The sequence below is a fragment of the Notothenia coriiceps genome, unplaced genomic scaffold (genome assembly GCF_000735185.1).
Source record: "Notothenia coriiceps isolate Sejong01 unplaced genomic scaffold, NC01 NC01_scaffold00022771, whole genome shotgun sequence".
NCBI lineage: Eukaryota > Metazoa > Chordata > Actinopteri > Perciformes > Nototheniidae > Notothenia > Notothenia coriiceps.
In genome coordinates, this window is record NW_011355472.1 from 801 (window position 1) to 20,598 (window position 19,798).

At 40.1% G+C, this 19,798-nt stretch overlaps 1 protein-coding gene across 1 annotated transcript; it reads left to right on the plus strand.

Annotated features, from left to right (window-relative positions):
* The first annotated feature begins 3,615 nt into the window (after nt 1–3,615).
* Nucleotides 3,616–18,478, plus strand: LOC104954076 (brain-specific angiogenesis inhibitor 1-associated protein 2-like). Its single transcript, XM_010781131.1, has 5 exons — nt 3,616–3,622; nt 4,153–4,214; nt 5,893–5,964; nt 8,192–8,329; nt 18,281–18,478. The coding sequence occupies exons 2-5, from the start codon at nt 4,170–4,172 to the stop codon at nt 18,476–18,478; spliced, it is 453 nt and encodes a 150-aa protein (XP_010779433.1). The 5' UTR covers nt 3,616–3,622; nt 4,153–4,169.
* The last annotated feature ends 1,320 nt before the right edge of the window (nt 18,479–19,798 follow it).

Below are 19,798 nucleotides of genomic sequence, written 5' to 3' on the forward strand. Positions count from 1 at the left end.
TCATGACATTGGTAGTTGTACATAAGAAAGCGTTTAATGCAATATTTTTAAAGCACCAGCTACCCAAAATCAAATGCTCTTTACCTATACCGACCCTTACAAGGAGAGCTTCAATGATTCAGTGGATCAAACAGAAAAAAAAATATTTTGACAATTAATTAAAGGGGACCTATCATGCAAAATGCACTTTGTTAAGTCTTTTACACATAAATATGTGTCCCCGGTGCGTCGGGGAACTCACGCAGCGTCAGAAAATAAAACCCTCTCTCTTTTCCTCCGTACCCAAATCTTTTAAAAACAGGGGTACAACGAGCGGATACAGATTTGCTGCCGATATTACGTAATTTCGGATGGTGGGCCCACAGAGATTTGCTATCACAAACAATGCCTGACGTGTTTTGGACGTAATATGGTATTAGTTTACATTAGCAAGCATCGCTAACACTCAGAGCTAACCTGTACTGGAGAGCACATGTGTTTTTAAAGAGCAGGAAATAAAAAAGAACTCACCTTGTGATAAACCCGCAAGAGAAAAAGCATTTGAGCTCCATACTATTTCAGAAATAATCCTTGATGTGGTTTAGAAAAGGATGGTGTTTTATCACAGCAGAATGTAACTTCTCACGGTAGAATTCTGATCTAGAGCTAAGGACCCAAAATCAGAGTTTCTCCAACAGGGCTGCAATAGAGGGGTATAAGGGATGCCTAAAATGCATGATCTGTTTGTATTGTGAGAAAAACACATCATAGACCCATAATATATGCCTAAAAATAGCATGATAGGTGCACTTTAAGCCGGCCCGCAATCGTATGATACGTGGTAAAAAACGTCTCTGCGCTGACGTTGCTGTTGAGTTTCTATGGAGAGAGCGAAATTGTTGCCGTGTGCTGTGTTCAAAAGTTCAAATTATTTAAACTCTGACCTCGGTAGCGCTGACCTTTCCAGGCGGACGAATCAGATAACAGCGGTATGTAGCAGTGCAAGCTAGCAGGGAAGGTAACCCCATGAATATCTTTTGGGTTTTTGACTAATGTACCCTGGAATTTGGACTTTATGGATCTGGAATGTACTTCATTTATTTTTATTTTTATATAAACCACACAATTAATCGAGAAAATTATTAACAGATTAGCAAGTAATGAGAATATTCTTATGGTTCATCATTCATGTGTATGAGATCAGATCATGTATCTGTATCATGGGGGATCTTGACGGTCTAACGGTCTTATTTTGGCATGAGTAGTAGTTTTCACTGTCAGAATTACAACGTTCCTTTTCTATTTGGACAAAGCCTGCTAATATTTAGTGAAAAAAGACAAATATTCCGAGATGTGTGTGTGTGTGTGGTGGAGGTGCCTGAGTTCAGCCCAGTTGCCATAGCTGGTGGATGCCCGGTGGCTGTTTATTAATGGATGGGATGGAGTGTGTTTGGGCGCCCTCCAAGAATCAAAGGAGAATTTGAAAGTATACGCAGTGCATTTATCTGCCTCACTACTCCTAATGCCCTGTCCTGCGGCACTCCAACACTTCTACAGTGTTATCGCTGCGACAGCATTTTAATAAGCAGATTGGCGGGGGCTGCTTGTGTGATGTGTTTTTGGAGCGTTAGCATTGACTGGGCAAAAATGCCTTGTATGCCATTGGTATATGTGACATCTGTGTTGCTGTGGGAAGGTAAAGGGCAGCTATTTTACCTCAAAGTCCCCTATTGCTGAGTTTTTTTTTCATGAAGCCGAACAAAGTTTTTCCGTAAAGAAGACTTCAGAAATCACACACTCAATCCTGAGTTGAAGGCCGACAAAATTGTTCGGTTGTCACTTTGTTTTGTGTCGCATTAAGGGTGAGATGTTTTCTTGCCACACTTGTTGTTCCATCCCTAATGTAACATTTGGTTCAAACTTACTTGTCAGAACATGTTTCCGCTTTGCAAATTTAGGAAGTAGTGTGAGCGATTCCATCTCAGTCTAAACGTTTTTCCTTTTTATCGGACAACATTTTTTAACATATTTCTAAAGAATGATTTTGATTAAACACAATCAAAAGTCTTGGGTTGGTGTTCCGTCACCTCGGTTAAGTATGAACGAACAAATCCGTTTTACATGTCTGTATCTCCTTGTATTCTTAAGAAATAACTAATATATCCTCTTAGTCTTAAGTGCAGTACTTGAATATTCACTTATTTCCTTCCCACCTGTGCCACCTACCTCCTGCTCTGACCTTTCTTAATCCCTTCTACTTCAACTGAGTCTTGTCTGCATGACCGCAGCACTTCCCTTAAGCCATTTAATCCGGTTCCTGCCCACTCTCTCTGTCCTCTGTCCGCTGTCTGTCCACTGGACCACCCACACCCCACGGAACTCCCCCACACCCCGCTCAGTGCTCCTTCATGTCAGCTCTATACATTACCTGATATGAGCATACATTATGCTAAAGGCAGATGACTGCCGTTAATGCATATCAGTCGGCTCGTCTGGAATAAATTGTCTCTCGGTGCTTTAAGCTGCAGCTGCATAGTGTTTAACTGTGGCCTCAATGCCAATGTATACACTTATTATACATGTATTGGTGCCTGGTTGATATATATTTAAGCATTAGCTCACGACAGGCCATGGTATATGCTCATTATATCACATCTAAGGGGCGTGGTTCGGCCCGAAGTGGAGGGTCGGCAAACTGCATGCAGTTTGCTTTTCAGCCCAACTGTATACAGTTTTTCTCAAACGCGGAGGGATACTGACTTGTTGTGAAAAGTAACTACAATTCTACCCGTGGTATACGCTCAGTATATCACGGCTAAGAACCAATCAGATTGCTTGATTTGACTTGTCCGTTTTATAAAGAGCAATATCTTGTCCATATTTTGGTAGAATTACAATAAGAGATTGCAAGTACATTAGAATAAGAAAATGTGTTTTTATGCATACGCCTTATTTTCTTTATTGAAGTGTAATAAATATTAGGTTTTATTTGCATTTTATATATCAATATTTTACCAGTTGTTACATAAGTGTTATATCACCTATATTTATTTATTTATTTGTTTAATTATGAAGTATCTTTCGGATTTTTGAGACGAATAGAAGCTTTTAGAATTTATAATGGTACTCTGACCAAAAGGTGGTGTCATAAACACAACTAAAATAAAATACATTCATAATAGTAAGAATCAGGATCAAGTTATGTAATGTGCATTTTACAGTGTACAAATTAACTTTCTACTCTTTGATGGACAAATTAATGGTGATATAAAATGACTTTTAAACATATCCATCACATTTTTGTGTTGCAATTTCATATTGGCCAACATGAATACTGATCAAGTTAAACCCATGTAGCTTCTTAACACATTTGAGATATTTCTTCTAAAATGTGTTGATGTAAAAACATGAACCCAGAACCCCCAGTATGACCTGTTATCCAGCAGCCGGTGTAAACAGGGGTCTGACTAACTGCCTGTCTGTCTTTTTCTCTGTGTGACAACCTGTTGTGTGTGTCTCATTATTCCTGGGGTAGTTTGATCTGTCTCTCCAGGTCTTTTCTCCCTCTGTTCTTTGCTCAAACTCAATCTTTTTGTTCCTTTTTGTTTTTTACAACGCATTGCATATTCAGAGGAGGCAGCATGTAGGTATCTTAAAACGACACGCACCTCCTTGGCTGCATGATTCATGCTCTTATTCTTTTAGTGTTTACTTATGTTTTTGCTATTTTCTTTTGTTTTGTTGTTGCATAAGACTCAGATGAAATACCTGATTTTTAGATTTCTTTTTATTTTGCTCTTGTGTGTTTATTGGCAGAAGCTCTTCTGGAAAACCTCCATCAGTAGATTGCTTGATTGGCTTTTTGATTTTTCATAATTCTGTCTGCGCTGTTCTTTTGAGTTTGTTACGTTCCGTCAGTGTTATGACTGTTGTTTCATCTTGTCCATCGCCTCCTCCTCCTCCTCCTCCTCCTCCTCCTCCTCCTCCTCCTCCTACTCCCAACACCTGTCTCACATCTGTTCCGTGTTGCTGCATGGTGTTTTTATTTTTGCACGATTTATGTAGCTCTTACATAATTTGGAAAGATTTAATAACACAGTTTTTCTCTCTCTCTCCTCCCCTCCCTTTCTTTGTTTATCGTCTTTCTTTCTTTTCTTTGTCTTCTCTCTGCAGGGGAGGTGCTCTTTCAGATGGCTGAAGTGCACCGACAGATCCAGATCCAGCTCGAGGAGATGGTGAGCATGTGGTGCTAAAATCAGCACTTTCTTAAGCAACCAGTTACGAGCCAAACAGATGGTGGGCCTCTCTTTGGAGCCTCCACATTATTTTGATATTTAATACTCAGCTAAACAAACTCTTACGTAGCCTACTTCTATTTTCTGAAGGCAGCAGTTTCACTTAATAACAAGTTTACTGATCTTATATGTAAATTACAGCCATTACAGACTGGAAACACTTTTCTTTTCAGTCTCCCAAAAGATTTAATTTGAATCTTCCAAATTGGCCAATTGTGGAAACATTAGCAGAGAAGATGCTCTTTTTGGGTAATGGATGTCAATGATCCAAGGCCACCATTATGCAGAGCAGTATCATTTACAAATTGGGCACAGAGCAGATGCTTATGTCTTTTACAGGGACATTGGGATTGAGTGCAATCGTGACATTAGGCAATACAATTCTAACTTTTGTAACGCTGTTCTGAACTCATGAAATCTTAGATAAGTGTGATAAGGGTGTCATCTTCGACAGCACACTTTCTTTCAAAACTCACATCACTAATGTCATTTGGTCTGCTTATTTCCATATTCGTAACATCAACCGCCTCCTCCGCCCCCCCCCCCACCGCACCTCACCTATTGATCTCTCTCACCCACTTCAACCACGGTCTCAAAACATATCTCTTTACACTGACATATCCACCCTGATCACTACTCATCACACATTCTTGGGGCCAAGCGGATATAATAGTTGTATCATGCGTAAAAGTTGCTGTGTCGTGTATTGCACGTCAAACTGCAACAAATATCCAAAGTCATACAATTCTTTACTCTCACCTAGAAAAAAGGACGGTACAAGAAATGATCTGTCTTTCCATTTTCAATGGGACCCGTTCAGTCAATACGCCTGTGGGAAATACTTCAACCGTCAAAGTAAACAGTTGATATGTTAAAAGTCAAAGTAGTGACCGTATAACTATATATTGATGCAGATCAACGATTTCCAGAGACATTGTTTAATTGTTTGCCTGACTGAACATCGTAGTTGGGGTCCTTGTAGATAAAGAAATGCACGGTATTGTTAAATGTTTTTACTTTTTATGTGATTAGCTCAAACCCTAGAATCAGTTTTACCGCCAGTCAAAAGACAGCGAGTGTTTTCACCTCTACATGAAGTTGAGGGAAAGTAACCGGATCGGATGCTCTCTCTCTCTTGCACAGAGTTCCTGCTTTTTTAGCAAGTATCCTGCTGATAGTAGTATCATCTCCCAACATGGAGGATAAGGGGCGAGACAAAGAGGGTGAGAGTTTCCTTAGTGGGCTATTAGATTGCTATACTCTAACAATTGAAATATATAAAAGACTTTTATTAGCATTTGCAGTTTCTTTTTGTAATATTTCACCACTTACATGTATTCAGCTTTGCTCAGCCCGACCACACATACAAAACATGCTGAGATAGCAAATTGACTTTGGCATGCTTTCACATACCAGACATCCTCCCCTAATCGTTTGGGTGCGACATTTCCGACAGCAAGACAAAGACATCCATTCCAGTCATTCTTGCGAAACATCACTGCAATGTTGCCCTCCTTTTTAAAAAAAAATAATGCACTGTGGTTTAGCATAATTGAACCGCTTGAGGTTCAATGTGTTTGTGGTATTGTTCTGAGGTTTCTGTCTCTGTGTCTTAAAGCTGAAGTCTTTCCACAACGAGCTGCTCACAGAGCTGGAGAAGAAGGTGGAGCTGGACGCTCGCTACCTGAACGTGAGAATCCCTTTCTGATGTCACACTATTACAGAAACACCACATGATTAAGCTGTTATTAGTGTTGTTAGAGTAAAATAAAACTCTTAAAAAATAATATAAAAAAATATGATCATAACAATGATATCCTTTAATGAATACTAAAACAATTTTGCCTGGTTAAGAATAAAATAGAAAACACCTTGAATTCATTTCAGTTCAACTTTTCTTTTTCTTTAATATATAACTAGGTAAAAGGAGTTGAAATTGGTTTCCTTAAACTTTCTCTGTACCTCGGAAACTGAACCAACTTGACCTTCCAGGAGATGACGCTATGCCACAATTGCTCCACAGTTGATCCCTGCTATTTATTACTTTTGTTGAAGAATTAAAAAACAAGAACATTTTACCAAATATCATTTGACCAGTCTCAGGTCTAATGTCCGTTTCATTCTGAGTTCTCTACACAGTTCTGAAACCAGGTATTTTTTTACGTCTATGGTACTTCTTAAGACATTATAGATTGCCCAAACAAGTGTCGATAACGTCACTAAATAAAACAAGCAAACACACCCTTAAAACTAAGTTTTAAAAAATCTATTTCAATACTGTAATATGTTTAAAGTCTAACTCATATGTTCTTCTCATATCTGCTCAACCTTATACTGTGCTGAAAATGGTGATTATTACATTTTTAAAAGCCTTACAGTACCAAACTTATTCACAATTTCAGTAAAGAAGAAAAACTTTAAAAACTTTTTTTCCAACTGAAATTAATAATTGATGGCTTGAAAGCATCAATCATAATCATATTATGTAACAGTGTACATGACCCACATGCTTCATGCAACCCTACTTTTAGCTCTGCTCCTCGAGAGTAAGGGCCTCCCCAGGGAGTGAAGTTATGGGGAATACGGTGTGGGACATCTTCTCATGAAATCAGAAACAGAATGCGCACTCTCTCCCTAATTTCCCATCGGATTTTATCCAAACCACTGCAGAGAGTTACATAAATGACTTCCCACTCCACCATGAATTATGACTCATTCTGTGAAAATGAGGCATTTTGCATTACAAAAAAATAGGCTTGTTCATTTATGGTGATCAGTAGTTTGGAAATACTCCCAGAAACATTGAATCATTTTAGACGTGTATGTTTGGATCTTTCAAATAGTCTGAAATTCTGACATATCCAAATGCAAATCAGCTCTAGAGACATTTAATGACCCGTTTAACATTTGATTTGTACTTGTTCATGTTGGTCAAATACGTTATATTGTACAAACACATAGAGCAGGCATACTTTGTTAGTTTGTGCTTTTTTCACAATGCAGGATGCAAAGTATGGACATAAAAAGCTGACATACAATGCTCATTATCAGGTTCATATGTGTATGTTGTGCCTCTATGAATAAAAGTAAACCAACCCCAAGAAAGATAAAAGGAATAAAAGGGCAAATTCTCACATTTAAGAAGCTGGAGGCACAAATGGTTGGCATTTTTGTTAGTTAGACATATTCTCTTCATTTTCAGGTTCATATTAGTATGTAGTGTCTCTGCTGGGACATGTCTCCATGCTTTAATGTTCAAAAAGCTCTTTATTCTTCTCATACTGCCTGTGCTGCAGCACCTCTTTTCACCCTCTGTCTGAAACCAGAGCCCAGTCCACTCTGATTGGTTAGCTGGCCAGCTCGTTTGTTACTGGTGAACCGCTTAGAGATGTCCCGCCCCTTAGCCTATAACGTACTTAGCACCAGCTAAAAGAAGTGCAGGTGGTACATAGTGATGAATGAGTCCAATTGAGCCGTTTCAGGCGGGGGGGGGGGGGAAAAGTGTGTGGGAGAGAAACTCCCTCTGGAGGGAACTTTGGGTTTTTTGCCTTTGCAGACCATTTACAACACACTACAGGAAACAGAAAACCCCAAAAAGCATAATAAGGCCTCTTTAAAACCTTCAGCTAATGATTTTGTTTTTGCTTGGGGAAGCGTGAAAAAGTTGTCACCTGTACCACATTTTTGTACCCAATTAATTCTGTGATGCTCTAGAAACAGCCAGAACAAAGGAGGGGCTATAACTAAAGCGTAATCCCAAAGTGCCATCCTCCAGCTTCCATTACGCACCGGTCAATAAAACAGAAGCTGACCACCTGTCAGGCCAGCCTGCTATGATTGTATGTCCATCAGTGTTATACATCTTCTGTGGATGCTGACACATGACTGCCCTGCTGACTGTGTGCTGCCTCCCTCAGGCCGCGCTGAAGAAGTACCAGACGGAGCACAAGAGCAAAGGGGAGAGTTTGGAGAAGTGCCAGGCGGAGCTGAAAAAACTGCGCAGAAAGAGCCAGGGCAGCAAGCACCCCTCCAAGTATGGAGACAAGGAGATGCAGGTCAGTGTGTGTTAGTGTGTGACTGCAGGGTGGATGAGTATTCATGAAGTGGACAGATGTGTGGAGGAATGTTTTGAATGGTGCAAACCGGTGCTTCTTTGGATCAATGAGAGATGAAACCGATGTCTTAGCTCAATGGCTCATGGATCATCCTTATGGCCGGCAGGAAGACCAATTTGTAAAAGTAGCAAATACTCTCTGAAATGTAACAAACTAAACTGAACATTTCAAGAGGACCTATTGTTCTCATTTTCAGGTTTATAATTGTATTTTGTGTCTCTACTGTGACATGTCTCCATGCTTTAATGTTCAAAAAGCTCTTTATTTTTCTCATACTGCCTGTGCTACAGCACCTCTTTTCACCCTCTGTCTGAAACCAGAGCCCAGTCTGCTCTGATTGGTTAGCAGGTTGGGTCTGTTGTGATTGGTCAACCTCTTAGAGATGATCACATACAATGTGAGCGGACTAGCCAATGGAAGTGTTACATAGTGATATCACTTTGTAACAGAAGTAAACAAAGGAGTCCAATGTCCGAGTGTGTGGGAGAGAAACTCCCTCTGAAGGGAACACAGGGACTTTAGCCTTTGCAGACCATTGACATGCACCAAAACCTATATAACACACTACAGGAAATAGAAAACCCCCAAAAGGATAATAGGGCCTCTTTGGGAAACAAATGAACATTTTGAAAGATTATAACCTTGTTTGCATCTGTTTCACAAGTGTTTGCACATTGCAAGGGGTTCCACGGAGCCTTTTAACCTCTTTTAGCTAATTGTTCAATTATACAGCACATGTGTTTTTATGCAAATGTATAGATTTTGCAGGAAGACCAACATGTATTGTTACAAAAGCTTCTGCAAAGAAAAAATATCCAATTGGCTTCAGATCAGTATGAGGCACAAAAACCCGGCTCTTGAGAAAACATTAGTTTCTCATCATTCGCTGGGTCTTTATTTCAGCAAAGTCAAAATTATGTTCACCGCGGCAGACTTAAGTGACCTCACGCTGACTCTGCGCTGTAGCTCTCTCTGGCTCTCCCTCCTCCTGAAGGGATTTGAGCTTCAGTGCGCTGGGTAATCCGTGACACTGCTGATAGGATAGGACGTGCTGAGCTGAATGCAATGGGACCCCCGACTGGGCACACACAGTTTGGATGCCAGTCTGCCAGGCTCTAAGCAGCGAGAGAAACGGAGGTGGCAAAGGTTACAACTGCAGCAAACACATGGACTCATCAGCAGAAACAGTCCCAACTGCAATGTTACCATGGTTTTGGAAGATGAAAATACAGCAACATTAGTACCGCAGTATAAAGGAGAGCTGATGTGTTAGTCTGGCCTCAACCATGGTAAAAATACAGATAATTAGCCAACAAAAACACCTAATAAAATAAAAGGGATCGAGTATTCACAATAAATCATGTGGTGTAAGATCTGATGAAATGCTAAAATGGTCAGATAAGGGACGTTAGTACATTTTCTTCTTAAAGCGCAGTGTTAAGGATTTACTCAAAGTATAGAATCCCCTGAATCATCATGTTTGACATACTTGTATGGTTGTTTCTGAATTTGTCAATACGCTGCAGCACATTGCCTGGATTTCCATTTATATTTTGCTGTTTTTGGTGCGTTCTTTTGAAAAATCATAGCGACCATGTCCCAGATTGTAACACGCATCCAAGATAAAGCTGCAAAAATAGACAGAGTTCCAAATAACGCAAACATAACTAGGAGAAACCACAGTGCTTTACTTATTTATTTTGTAACCAAAGTGCTTCCTCAACTTCTGACTGCATAAATCTGTTTCTAGTTGCTGCACTTTTTTCAGTATTACATAATATTTGTTTACAGTATCTAGGGCACTTGAGAGGGTTGAGTGAAACATATTTCTCTCCGCTCAGGTAGCTGATTGAGCGGAGGCGTGAGGAGACAGTTCTAGTCTGTAGGTGTTCTGGTGACACATGGTGGACGCGACCTCTCACACAACCTTTACAGGCCATGCTGATGTTAGCTGCTGTGATGGCTGTCAATCAGCTGCTCCTCAGCCAATGACAGGCAGAGAGAGTGAAGGAGAGTGATAGGGAGTTACAAGCCTGTATGTGATATACTCAGAGGTGGAGGAAGTACTCAGATATAGATACAGTAGAAATACAAAAGTGTAAAAGTACTCTGGCACAAGTAAAAGTTCTGCATTTAAAGTATAGGCATCAAGTACCGAAATTAAGAGCACTTGTTCCATTTTAGAATCTTTAATTATTGCTGCTTTATTGTGTTCATCACGGCTGGTCAAGGTGGGGGTACTTTTAATGACTTTATATATTACCGCTGGACATCTTAACCTATAATTGTATAGCATAGTTGTGTTATTAGTTTACTTGTATATCGTATTAGATAATCATTTGTAAAGTAAATAGTAACTGTCTTTGTATTTCATTTAGTGGGGTAAAAAGTACAATATTGGCTTCCAAATTGTAGTAGAGTAGATGTACTTTACTTAGTATTTTTATTTGATGCTTCTTTATACAGTACAAGTGCCCCAAAATCGTACTTGAGTAAATCTACTTCACTGCATTACACCTCTGGCTATACTTCATGCTGTACGCTTATGTGGACGTTCCACATGTTTTGTCACTTATAAGGTTCCCATAATGTGCTCTTATTTGATAAATTACAAGAACATAATGGAGTCTTTTCAGATTTTGACCTGACATTCAGTATGTGCCGACTGAAAAGTCACACACACTTCTTGTGGCTGTCAGCGGCTTTCTGTATAGAGCGACAGGACAATTACTCTGCTTTCTGCGATAAGCTAACTCTGTTGCTGATGGACTTCTGTTGTTAAATTTCTGCCTTGTCAGCACACCAGGTGTCAAAAGTGAATAATTACATTCACAATGGAACAGGGAATATGGGGCTTTACGCTGACGAACACAGCAAAAATGAAGGTCCAGAAGTAAACAGCAGTTTAATACACCTGGATTCCTGTTTAGTTTACGAATGACTTGGCATTTTTGCCATTTGATAGTAAAGCTGAGGAGAACGGGTATGAGATGCGACTGAGGTCCCTGGCCTGGTTTGAACAAGGAATAAGGCGGCTATTCATTATGCATCTTAATCTACAAGTCCATGAGGAGGACCCAGATCCAGGCTACTTCTGAAAATGTTTGTAATTAAATGTACTTTGACTCTAGGAAGAAAAGCTTGAAATGATTGCTTAAAGGCTAAATAAAAGGGGTAAACAGATGAATCACAGAAATTCCTTTGAGTCTGATCAGATTCCAGCTTAACTGTTTTTTGGTAGGCATCTCTTAATGTTATTTCTACAAATGTAATAAATCATGTGTTATTACACAGTTTTCTATTCTGTATTTTAATTCAACAAAACAAAAAAACTAATAGGACAGACTCAAAGCTCGATGATTTTAAGGCAGGTCTTCAAGCGAGACCCCCAAAAACGGTATTCTGACAATGTACAATAACATACAACAATAGAAAAACGATGCGTAAAGTAGGAGAATATGTAGTTTATATACTGTGTGGGACTGAGCACAGCGACAGGGTAACTCTGCATCCCATCAGAGCCTGAGGCGGTCGCCCCCCCGCTCTGCAGGAGCAGCCGGGGACGTAATCGTTGTATAATTGTTAGTGTTGCTTGGACGGATGGCTGGTGGAGCGTGGCAGGGTCGGCTCCGGTCGGCACAAAGATTGATACATGGAGCTGTGAGGAACAACAGCAACACTCAGCCCTGAAGTCCAGCAGCTCCTCTGCAGCTTAATGGATGATCAGGTGTGAAAGAGCCGGGCCCAGCTGAGGGTCCAGGCCTTTTCCCATGATGCTTCATCTCTTTGAGACCAACTGAATGTCCAGGAGTGAACACCTCACTGATTTGAATATCAGACCAGATCATAATATTGCCTTCATATAGGCATGTGTCGGGCATCGTTAACAAGCTAGATGCTGGTAGAATATGCAAGTGGCTAGTAGATTTGTTTTCGCCCAACAAAGAAAACAATGGCAGTATATTGAGTGGTTGGTAGAATTTGAGCCATTTGGTCAGTGGACAAAAAAAAAAGTACATTTTGTACCCAGTCAGGTGTGTTATAAACCTCCATCAAGCTTATTTTTTGTATGGCTGTTACCTGTGGTGGGATTTTACTTTATCAAATATGGAAAAATAATCAAACCATTCAACTGTCTTTGAGGTATTTTAATTCTTGCAAGAACGTTCAGTCAGTCATACAGAGAGCATACAGTCTGCAGAGTGAAAGACCAAGAGTAGAGTTTGGGTTGCATATTTTAACAAAGAGAGAGGAGAAAAGGGAGGGTCAAGCTTGTTGATACATAATGAAAGAAGCATTCTGGAAGGTATCAGGATGTTCTCAGTTCAACAGAAGTTGAAGGTCATACTGTTGGTGCACAGAGAGTGTAACTAACAACACTGCAACAAATCTTCTTAATGAAGAATTGTCCCAAGCTTGGCAAAGACCTGAAAGCCAGTAAATATAGACAAACATTAGCAAATAAGAATCACACAATGATATTATTAAAGTAAGTAAGTGAGTATAATATTTTTCTATTACACCTGTTAGCAATATCTCAGTCTTTTCACTGTTATTTCAGTGAATTGTGGTAGAAGATCAACAATTGGTCAATAATTTTCACGGATCCATTTGGGAAAAAAGGGGTTCATAGAATAGTCCTGAGTTGCATGTGTATGGAAGGAGTCTGTTTAGTTAGTCAGAATCTTGCTGTGCGTCATATTGGCTCTCGAAGGTCAGTGGGACAATACACACATTTTTTAACGTGCAGGTGTGTGTTCATAACCTCCATTAAGCAGGTTATTTTGGTATTTGTTGTATGCTTGTAGCCTGTTAGCGATATCTCCGTATTTTCAGTGTTTCTCTGAAATATTGTTGAAGTTCAGCCACTGGTCAATAATTAAGGATTATGAATTCCATTTTTAGTGCAGATCCATTTGAATGAAAATACTTCATAAAATATACAATAAATGTGTGAAGAATTTCTGCAACGTTAGTGTTTTAGCGTATTGTGGACCTCCTCAGTAGCATGTGTATGTACGGAGTGTGTATAGGTAGCCAGATTCTTGCTGTGCGTCATATTAGCTCTCGGAGGAACCAGGTCTTGGCAGGAACAGGAGACACCAGTGGCCTGAACCGGGAAACTCAAAGCCAAACATAAAAATAAAACATTTGCCTTTTGATGGCGTACACACTTATATTTGTACTTGTGCGAGATAGTATGTATATGTTCAAGCCTAAAGGACCTTACTTCTTCTTCATAATGAGCTTTGTTCTCCCGTTGGCCTCCTCTTCACTGCAGCCCTCCAACTTTGAGTCAAGTGATTCAGATCACTGATGCCTTGTGGTGTAAAAAGATATCGACCACAGATTAAAGTCATCACCATTCACTCCTCCTGCTGAGGACTGATGGTATTATTAAAACTATAGGCGAAGCACATTCACACGTTTACAACAGTGTCCCTCAGGGGTCATAAAGCTCTGAGCTGCTGCCTACAGTCTGATAAGTCTCCTGGTACATTTGTGACTGAGGCATGGTTGGTAGAAAGGGGCCATAGCTAGACTTTAGATGATGATGATAATGGTAAATACATCAATCCTATTTTTCGCATATCAAAACATCCTTTTCAAATTGATACTTTTAACTTTTGTTTTTTGCAAATACATTTCTAATTCAAGTCCATGTGAGGCTGCATTGGGAGGTTGAAACACAGGACTATCATCCAAGAGACAGCTGTGTGTGTCCTGTGTGAAACAAAATGTAAAAGTTGACTTATTTTAGCTTAAAACAGTTGAACCAAAACCATGATCTTTCACTCAAACTAACCAAGTGTGGTTTTTGTGTCGCAGTTCACAATATGAAGCTTTAGTGTTTAAAACTGCAGATGACTATTTGAGGATGCAGTTTATTAGTATGGGAAATTACTTTTTATGAAACAGGCACCAGGTATCAATCTATTTCTTAACCCTTTACAAAAGGAGAAATCTAAATTGATATAAAGTCTCTTCAGGCACACTCGCATTGTATTTCGTCATTCCATAATGCATTTATCAAAAAAAATGGGCAAGGCTTTGTCTAAAAGTAAATGCACTGCTATTATTTCTAACTCTGCCTCATGCAAAACAGTATCCATAAAAATCAAGCTATAGGGTCAACGTTAAACTTTTCTCCGTAGAGATACAGGGTGTTTCTCAATCTCGAGTAAAGCTGCTCCAGAGCCTCTATTTCAAGCATACTACGTCATCGAGTGCCGCCGAAGGACTGTTCCAATGTCCAGCATACTTGGAAATCTACCGAGCCCGGCACTGCACATGTGTAGACTCCGCGGTCTTAAAATCCCCACAATGCTTTGCGCACAGACCAATTTTCCCCAAATCTGTGGCGGAAATTGTAAGGCAGGGCCTCTAATGCGACGCACACCTGCACACTTGCTCGCCTGTTCCACTCTTCGTTTCCCGAATGCCAGGAAGGATTCTTGCCTTGCTTCTGAAACAAGTGACTCGGAAGACATGTGCTACCAAGCAAGCGTCCTCGACATTGAGAAACACCCACAGTATCTGACTGCAGCTGACACGACTCAAGAAGATGCCAACTTGATGTAAATGATGACTGGCATCATGCCATTAGAAGCCCATTTTCTGTGTGCTTTTTGGCAGTTTCCTTCATATCCATTAGACACAGAGAGGTTTGTCGGGTTGAGTTGAGGGGAATAAAATAAAGTCAAAACTCATTAAAGCAGTCCAGGTATTCTTTTAGCTCTGCCAAGCATGCATTAAATAATTTGCATTCCATCAGTGTTTGATATCACTCTGGTGAGGTTGCTTACAGTAGAAACATCTCGACAAGCATGTTTAATGTTGTTATTCTAATTACTGAGCAACTGCAATCCAAGTTTAAACCACACTTTCTGACATGTTTCACACGTTTCACACGTTTCACACTGCACCTAGGATTTATACCTTCCTTAATATGAAATCAGTCAATAACGCTGGACACCAAAGCCCCCTCCCCTCCCAGCACACATCTTAAATGCTGATTGTGCTCACTGTCAGCAGAAAGCAGGAGCAGCTTTTGGCCAGATTTATATTTTGTGTTCAGAGGGAGCTGCAGGCGAGGAGCTGACTGGCTGTGGCAGGAAGGGCCTGTTGGAATCCTAATTAGAGCTCCATATCACATACACCGAATACAGCTGGTGTATTAAAACTACTTCAATTATTGAAAAGGGACTGAGCCTCAGTGGGTCAATGCGCTTCAATGTATATCAAAGTAGTGGTGCTTCCCTGAATTCTGTTAAAGCACTACAACTTTCCCCGTCCTGTGTATTATATGATTTTCGGTAAGCACAGATTTAAGTTGATGTGCCTTGGCAAAACTCAACTGCTATAATGCAGGTTTTAGAATTAGACTTTAATACAGGACATCTATGAAAGAGACCACCAGGATTATGTAAAAACTCCCAAACTGAATAATTCAAATGATTACGAAGCTACTGGTATTTCAAGAAATTATAATTGTTTCTGCTGCTTCTACAGTATATGTTTCATATTATTGAACATTGAAAATGTTCTTGTTTTTTTCTGGAAGCTTGCAGTGGGCATAATAACAATGTTTAAATATTTTGTAGACCCGATTATAGCATTGACAGCATGTTATGGCAACATTTTGTCTCAGTTAAAACTTAGTCCTTGCCTTTCTGTGAAGTGCACACAGTTTCCCTCTCCCCAAGTCACAGTCCTTTGGCCACCAGGAATACCACGGACAGATATGATATACTACAAGAGCCCAGGGAAACTGTAATGGGATTAATCACAGGTCCAAACCAAAAGCATTGAATTGCCACTCAAGTATAGAAAAGGAAGGTAAAGAAGGCCCTGTTCTAAGTTTTCCCTTGCATACCTACAAATATAATTGATACACTATATTGAGTAAAAATAGTTGAGTTTTGGTTAGATTATTTATCTAGCTTTTTTGTTTTTAGTGTGTCATGTTTTAAAACATCTCAACAGATCAAATAGTTATCAGTCATTTGGTTAAACAATCGACCCACGATGAAACCTCTGTTTATTTGGATGAAATCCCACAAATGAAAATGAAAATATCTACGACGTCATTATATTCTATGAATTACTTCTAAAAGTGTTATTTTCATAAACAAGTTGGCTCTACAGGATTATTAAAACAGAGTGAATATCTTCATCACAGACACTACAGAGAACTGAGGCTATAAGTCTATCTGTGTTTCAGCCTCCATGCTTTATATTGCAGTGGACCATCATTATAAGCCCTTTGATCCAGGGATATGTGTATGTCCCCGCAATCTATATCTGTAGATAATCTTTTAATGAAATCTCTTAGCATGTGCAGCACCATGTTCACATTTGAATTGGCCCACTTACTGCAGTGTAAGTGGAGCGGTGTGGTCTTATCAACTTTTTACATCCCCCCCCCCCCCAGTATGGCATATGATTAGCCACGGCCCAGATTGAGGCAAAATGTGTTCCTCACAAATGACCAATGAAAAAAGATTGGAAAAAAAGTAGTCAATGATATTTAAAGATAAAAACACAATCCCTGATCTGAATTGAAAACAAGTAGGAATGGAGCATATGACAGGTCTTTAAATCAAAGACAACAAAAACAATTATTCATATCTTTTGGGTAACCCTGTCAAATGTTAATTTTATTTAAAATTGTTTTAGCACAGCAGCAAAACTTCAGTTTAGATGATGAATAGAACTTTGGGTTTCATCTTCATATCTGTTTTTTGTGAAGACATTAGTGATTTCCATAGTCAGAACATTACAGGTGGCACTTTTAAATAGGCATGTTGTTGAGGCAGAGATATCTAATAATGACTGCAAAGAAAACTGAATGAATGATCTTCTTATGCTCGATGATAGCTCGGCATTAGGTAATTTAAGTCCCTCATTTAAAATCCTATCTCTCACCAGCAGTTTGTTTTTTTGCCCCCTGACTTCCACAGTGCGTAGGATGCTTACTTTCTCAGCCACAGTCATTAACACCTCATACTGCAGCGCTGTCTGCCACTCGGAGGAGGCTGGTTCACATTATTCAACATTATGGGGGTCAAATGTTTACAGTTACATAACTAACCCCGAGGACAAAGTGGGGTTCACCACATGCTACTTCCTGTCAAGGCGATGCCGGATGTTGCTTAGTGGTTCCACTTGTTTAAAAGAGGTGTCCCCCGCACCTCTACACAAGAGGACTCAGTGGGATGAGTTGTTGGAGTGGAGGGTGAAGGAGTTTTAAAAGCCATAAGGGTGAGGGAGTTTGAATAAGAAAGGGAAAAGCTCTATAATTCAGCGATTTCACAGGAAATACAGAACACCAGCCACCGACATCACATAGCAGACGCCTCTATGATTAGACAGTATTCTTTTGTTCTGATTCACTGTTTTCAACGCTGATTGGCTGTGACATTTTCAATATGAACAGCAATTTGACTTTCAAAGCAGTACATGGAAGTGCACTTTCGCTGCCTTTTTATATGTCATGATTGTGATGTATGATGCCCAATTTAGTTTAAATTGGCATAGTCCATTCATAACAAAACCATAGAAGATGCTGTCCATCATCTGCAAGAGGCATTCAGAGCTTCAGCTGTTGGAGGGATGAATCATCCAATTCACACAATGGAATTTATTTAGTGGTTTTCAAAGGTCTCTACACTATCCAGAGTAATCAGGACAGTATTTATAGGTTGAGATGTTCCTGTTGGTTGTTTTAAATGTCATTTTTCAGAGCTTTACAGCACACAACAAATTTCAATTGAAGTAATCTTGGCTTAGTCCTTCTCTCAGATTAAACCCCCATAATTAGTGAGATAATGTCTTAATAAAGACATACCATCCATTTTTAATACCATTTCCCTCCCCTGCTGTTTCTAGTATGTGGAGGCCATCAGCAATAAGCAGAGCGAGCTGGACAACTGCATCGCAGAGGGCTACAAGCACGCTCTGTCTGAGGAGAGGAGGAGGTACTGCTTCCTGGTGGACCGGCAGTGTGCCGTCGCCAAGAACAGCAGCGTCTACCACGGCAAGGTGAGAAAGAACACAGCTCTCCACTTCCTGTTCATCTGCTGGTGATGTCATGGCACAAATCACATCTATAGCTGTTATAGTGCTGAAGTCATAGATTTGTTGATTTCCCCATAAAAATGTGTCTACAGTGTTGCTTTAGATGCTTGAATTATATGTTTATGACAGCATATTTAGGATATATTCTGTTGAAGGAAATGTATATGTAGCTATTCAAAAGTCAAATTTATCTGGATTTGAAATTAGTCGTCTAGCATATTTGTAACCTTCCTTTTAGGTAAAATATGTAGTTGAGCCTCTTTTGTGACTTTATGTTCAGCCAATCACAGAGAAGTGAAAACGGAAAGCTTTCAAATCTACAGCGCAGAAGATTAGATGTTCCTTTGTTGATCCTTTATAAGTGAATTTCAATTTCACTCCACAAGGGAATAAAGTTATCATAAAATAAATCCATAAAAACGTATACATTCAAAACAGAAGCTAATGAGTACCCGGATGTAAACAGCATTGCGGACTACAGACATCTGGGTGCATGTTTTTGCCATGCTATTGTAAGGGGCTGAGACGCAGGATAGTGGGAGGCACCTACATTCCCAACAGGTGGCTCCACCCTTTCCCAATTAGCAGTATTGGGAGAGGGTGGAGACTCACACACCTGGTGCTAATCACTCCCTCAAGGGAGACAAGGCACACAAGAGGTTTCTCAATACTCAAATTTCCCCTCCTCGACTCCTCGACTCCTCGGTCCTCCGGTAGTGACCTGGAAATGAATTTCAGCGCGCCATTTTGAAGGACAACTAATTTCTCTAAATGCACTTCGAGGACCGAGCATCGAGGAGGCTCTCTGGAGGAGCTCTAACCGAGGAGACACGGATGGGTCCTCCACGGATGCACTTCCGGGAACGGTGGAGGCGTGACGCACGGCCGGACTTATCTCAGCCAATGAGAGCTCTGCATGCATCCCTTGGATATTATATTAGTAACTGCTTTCATCGCAACGCGATGTTTACTGTGAGAACAGCTGTGAGGTCTGTGCAGAAAGCAGAGCAGTGTGTAAAATATATATCACTCAGTATAACAGGCCTACATTACTTTCTGTATTGGTATGCTGTAGTTTAGTAAATGCGGGAGAAATACGACCCCGGGAGGAAACCGGGAAAGGGCAGTGAAATCTTCGGGAGTCTCCCGCGAAAATCGGAAGGGTTGGCAAGTATGGTGGTACAGTGTGTAGATGTTTGTTGTACAGTGCGTAGATGCGGCGGACAGACGGGTCTCAGTTGGTTTGGTGTCCTATGCTTACTTTTAATACTTGTACAACTTTTGGCCCGTAATTTAAATTCCCCATTTCAGCGACCAGAGAGAGGGGGG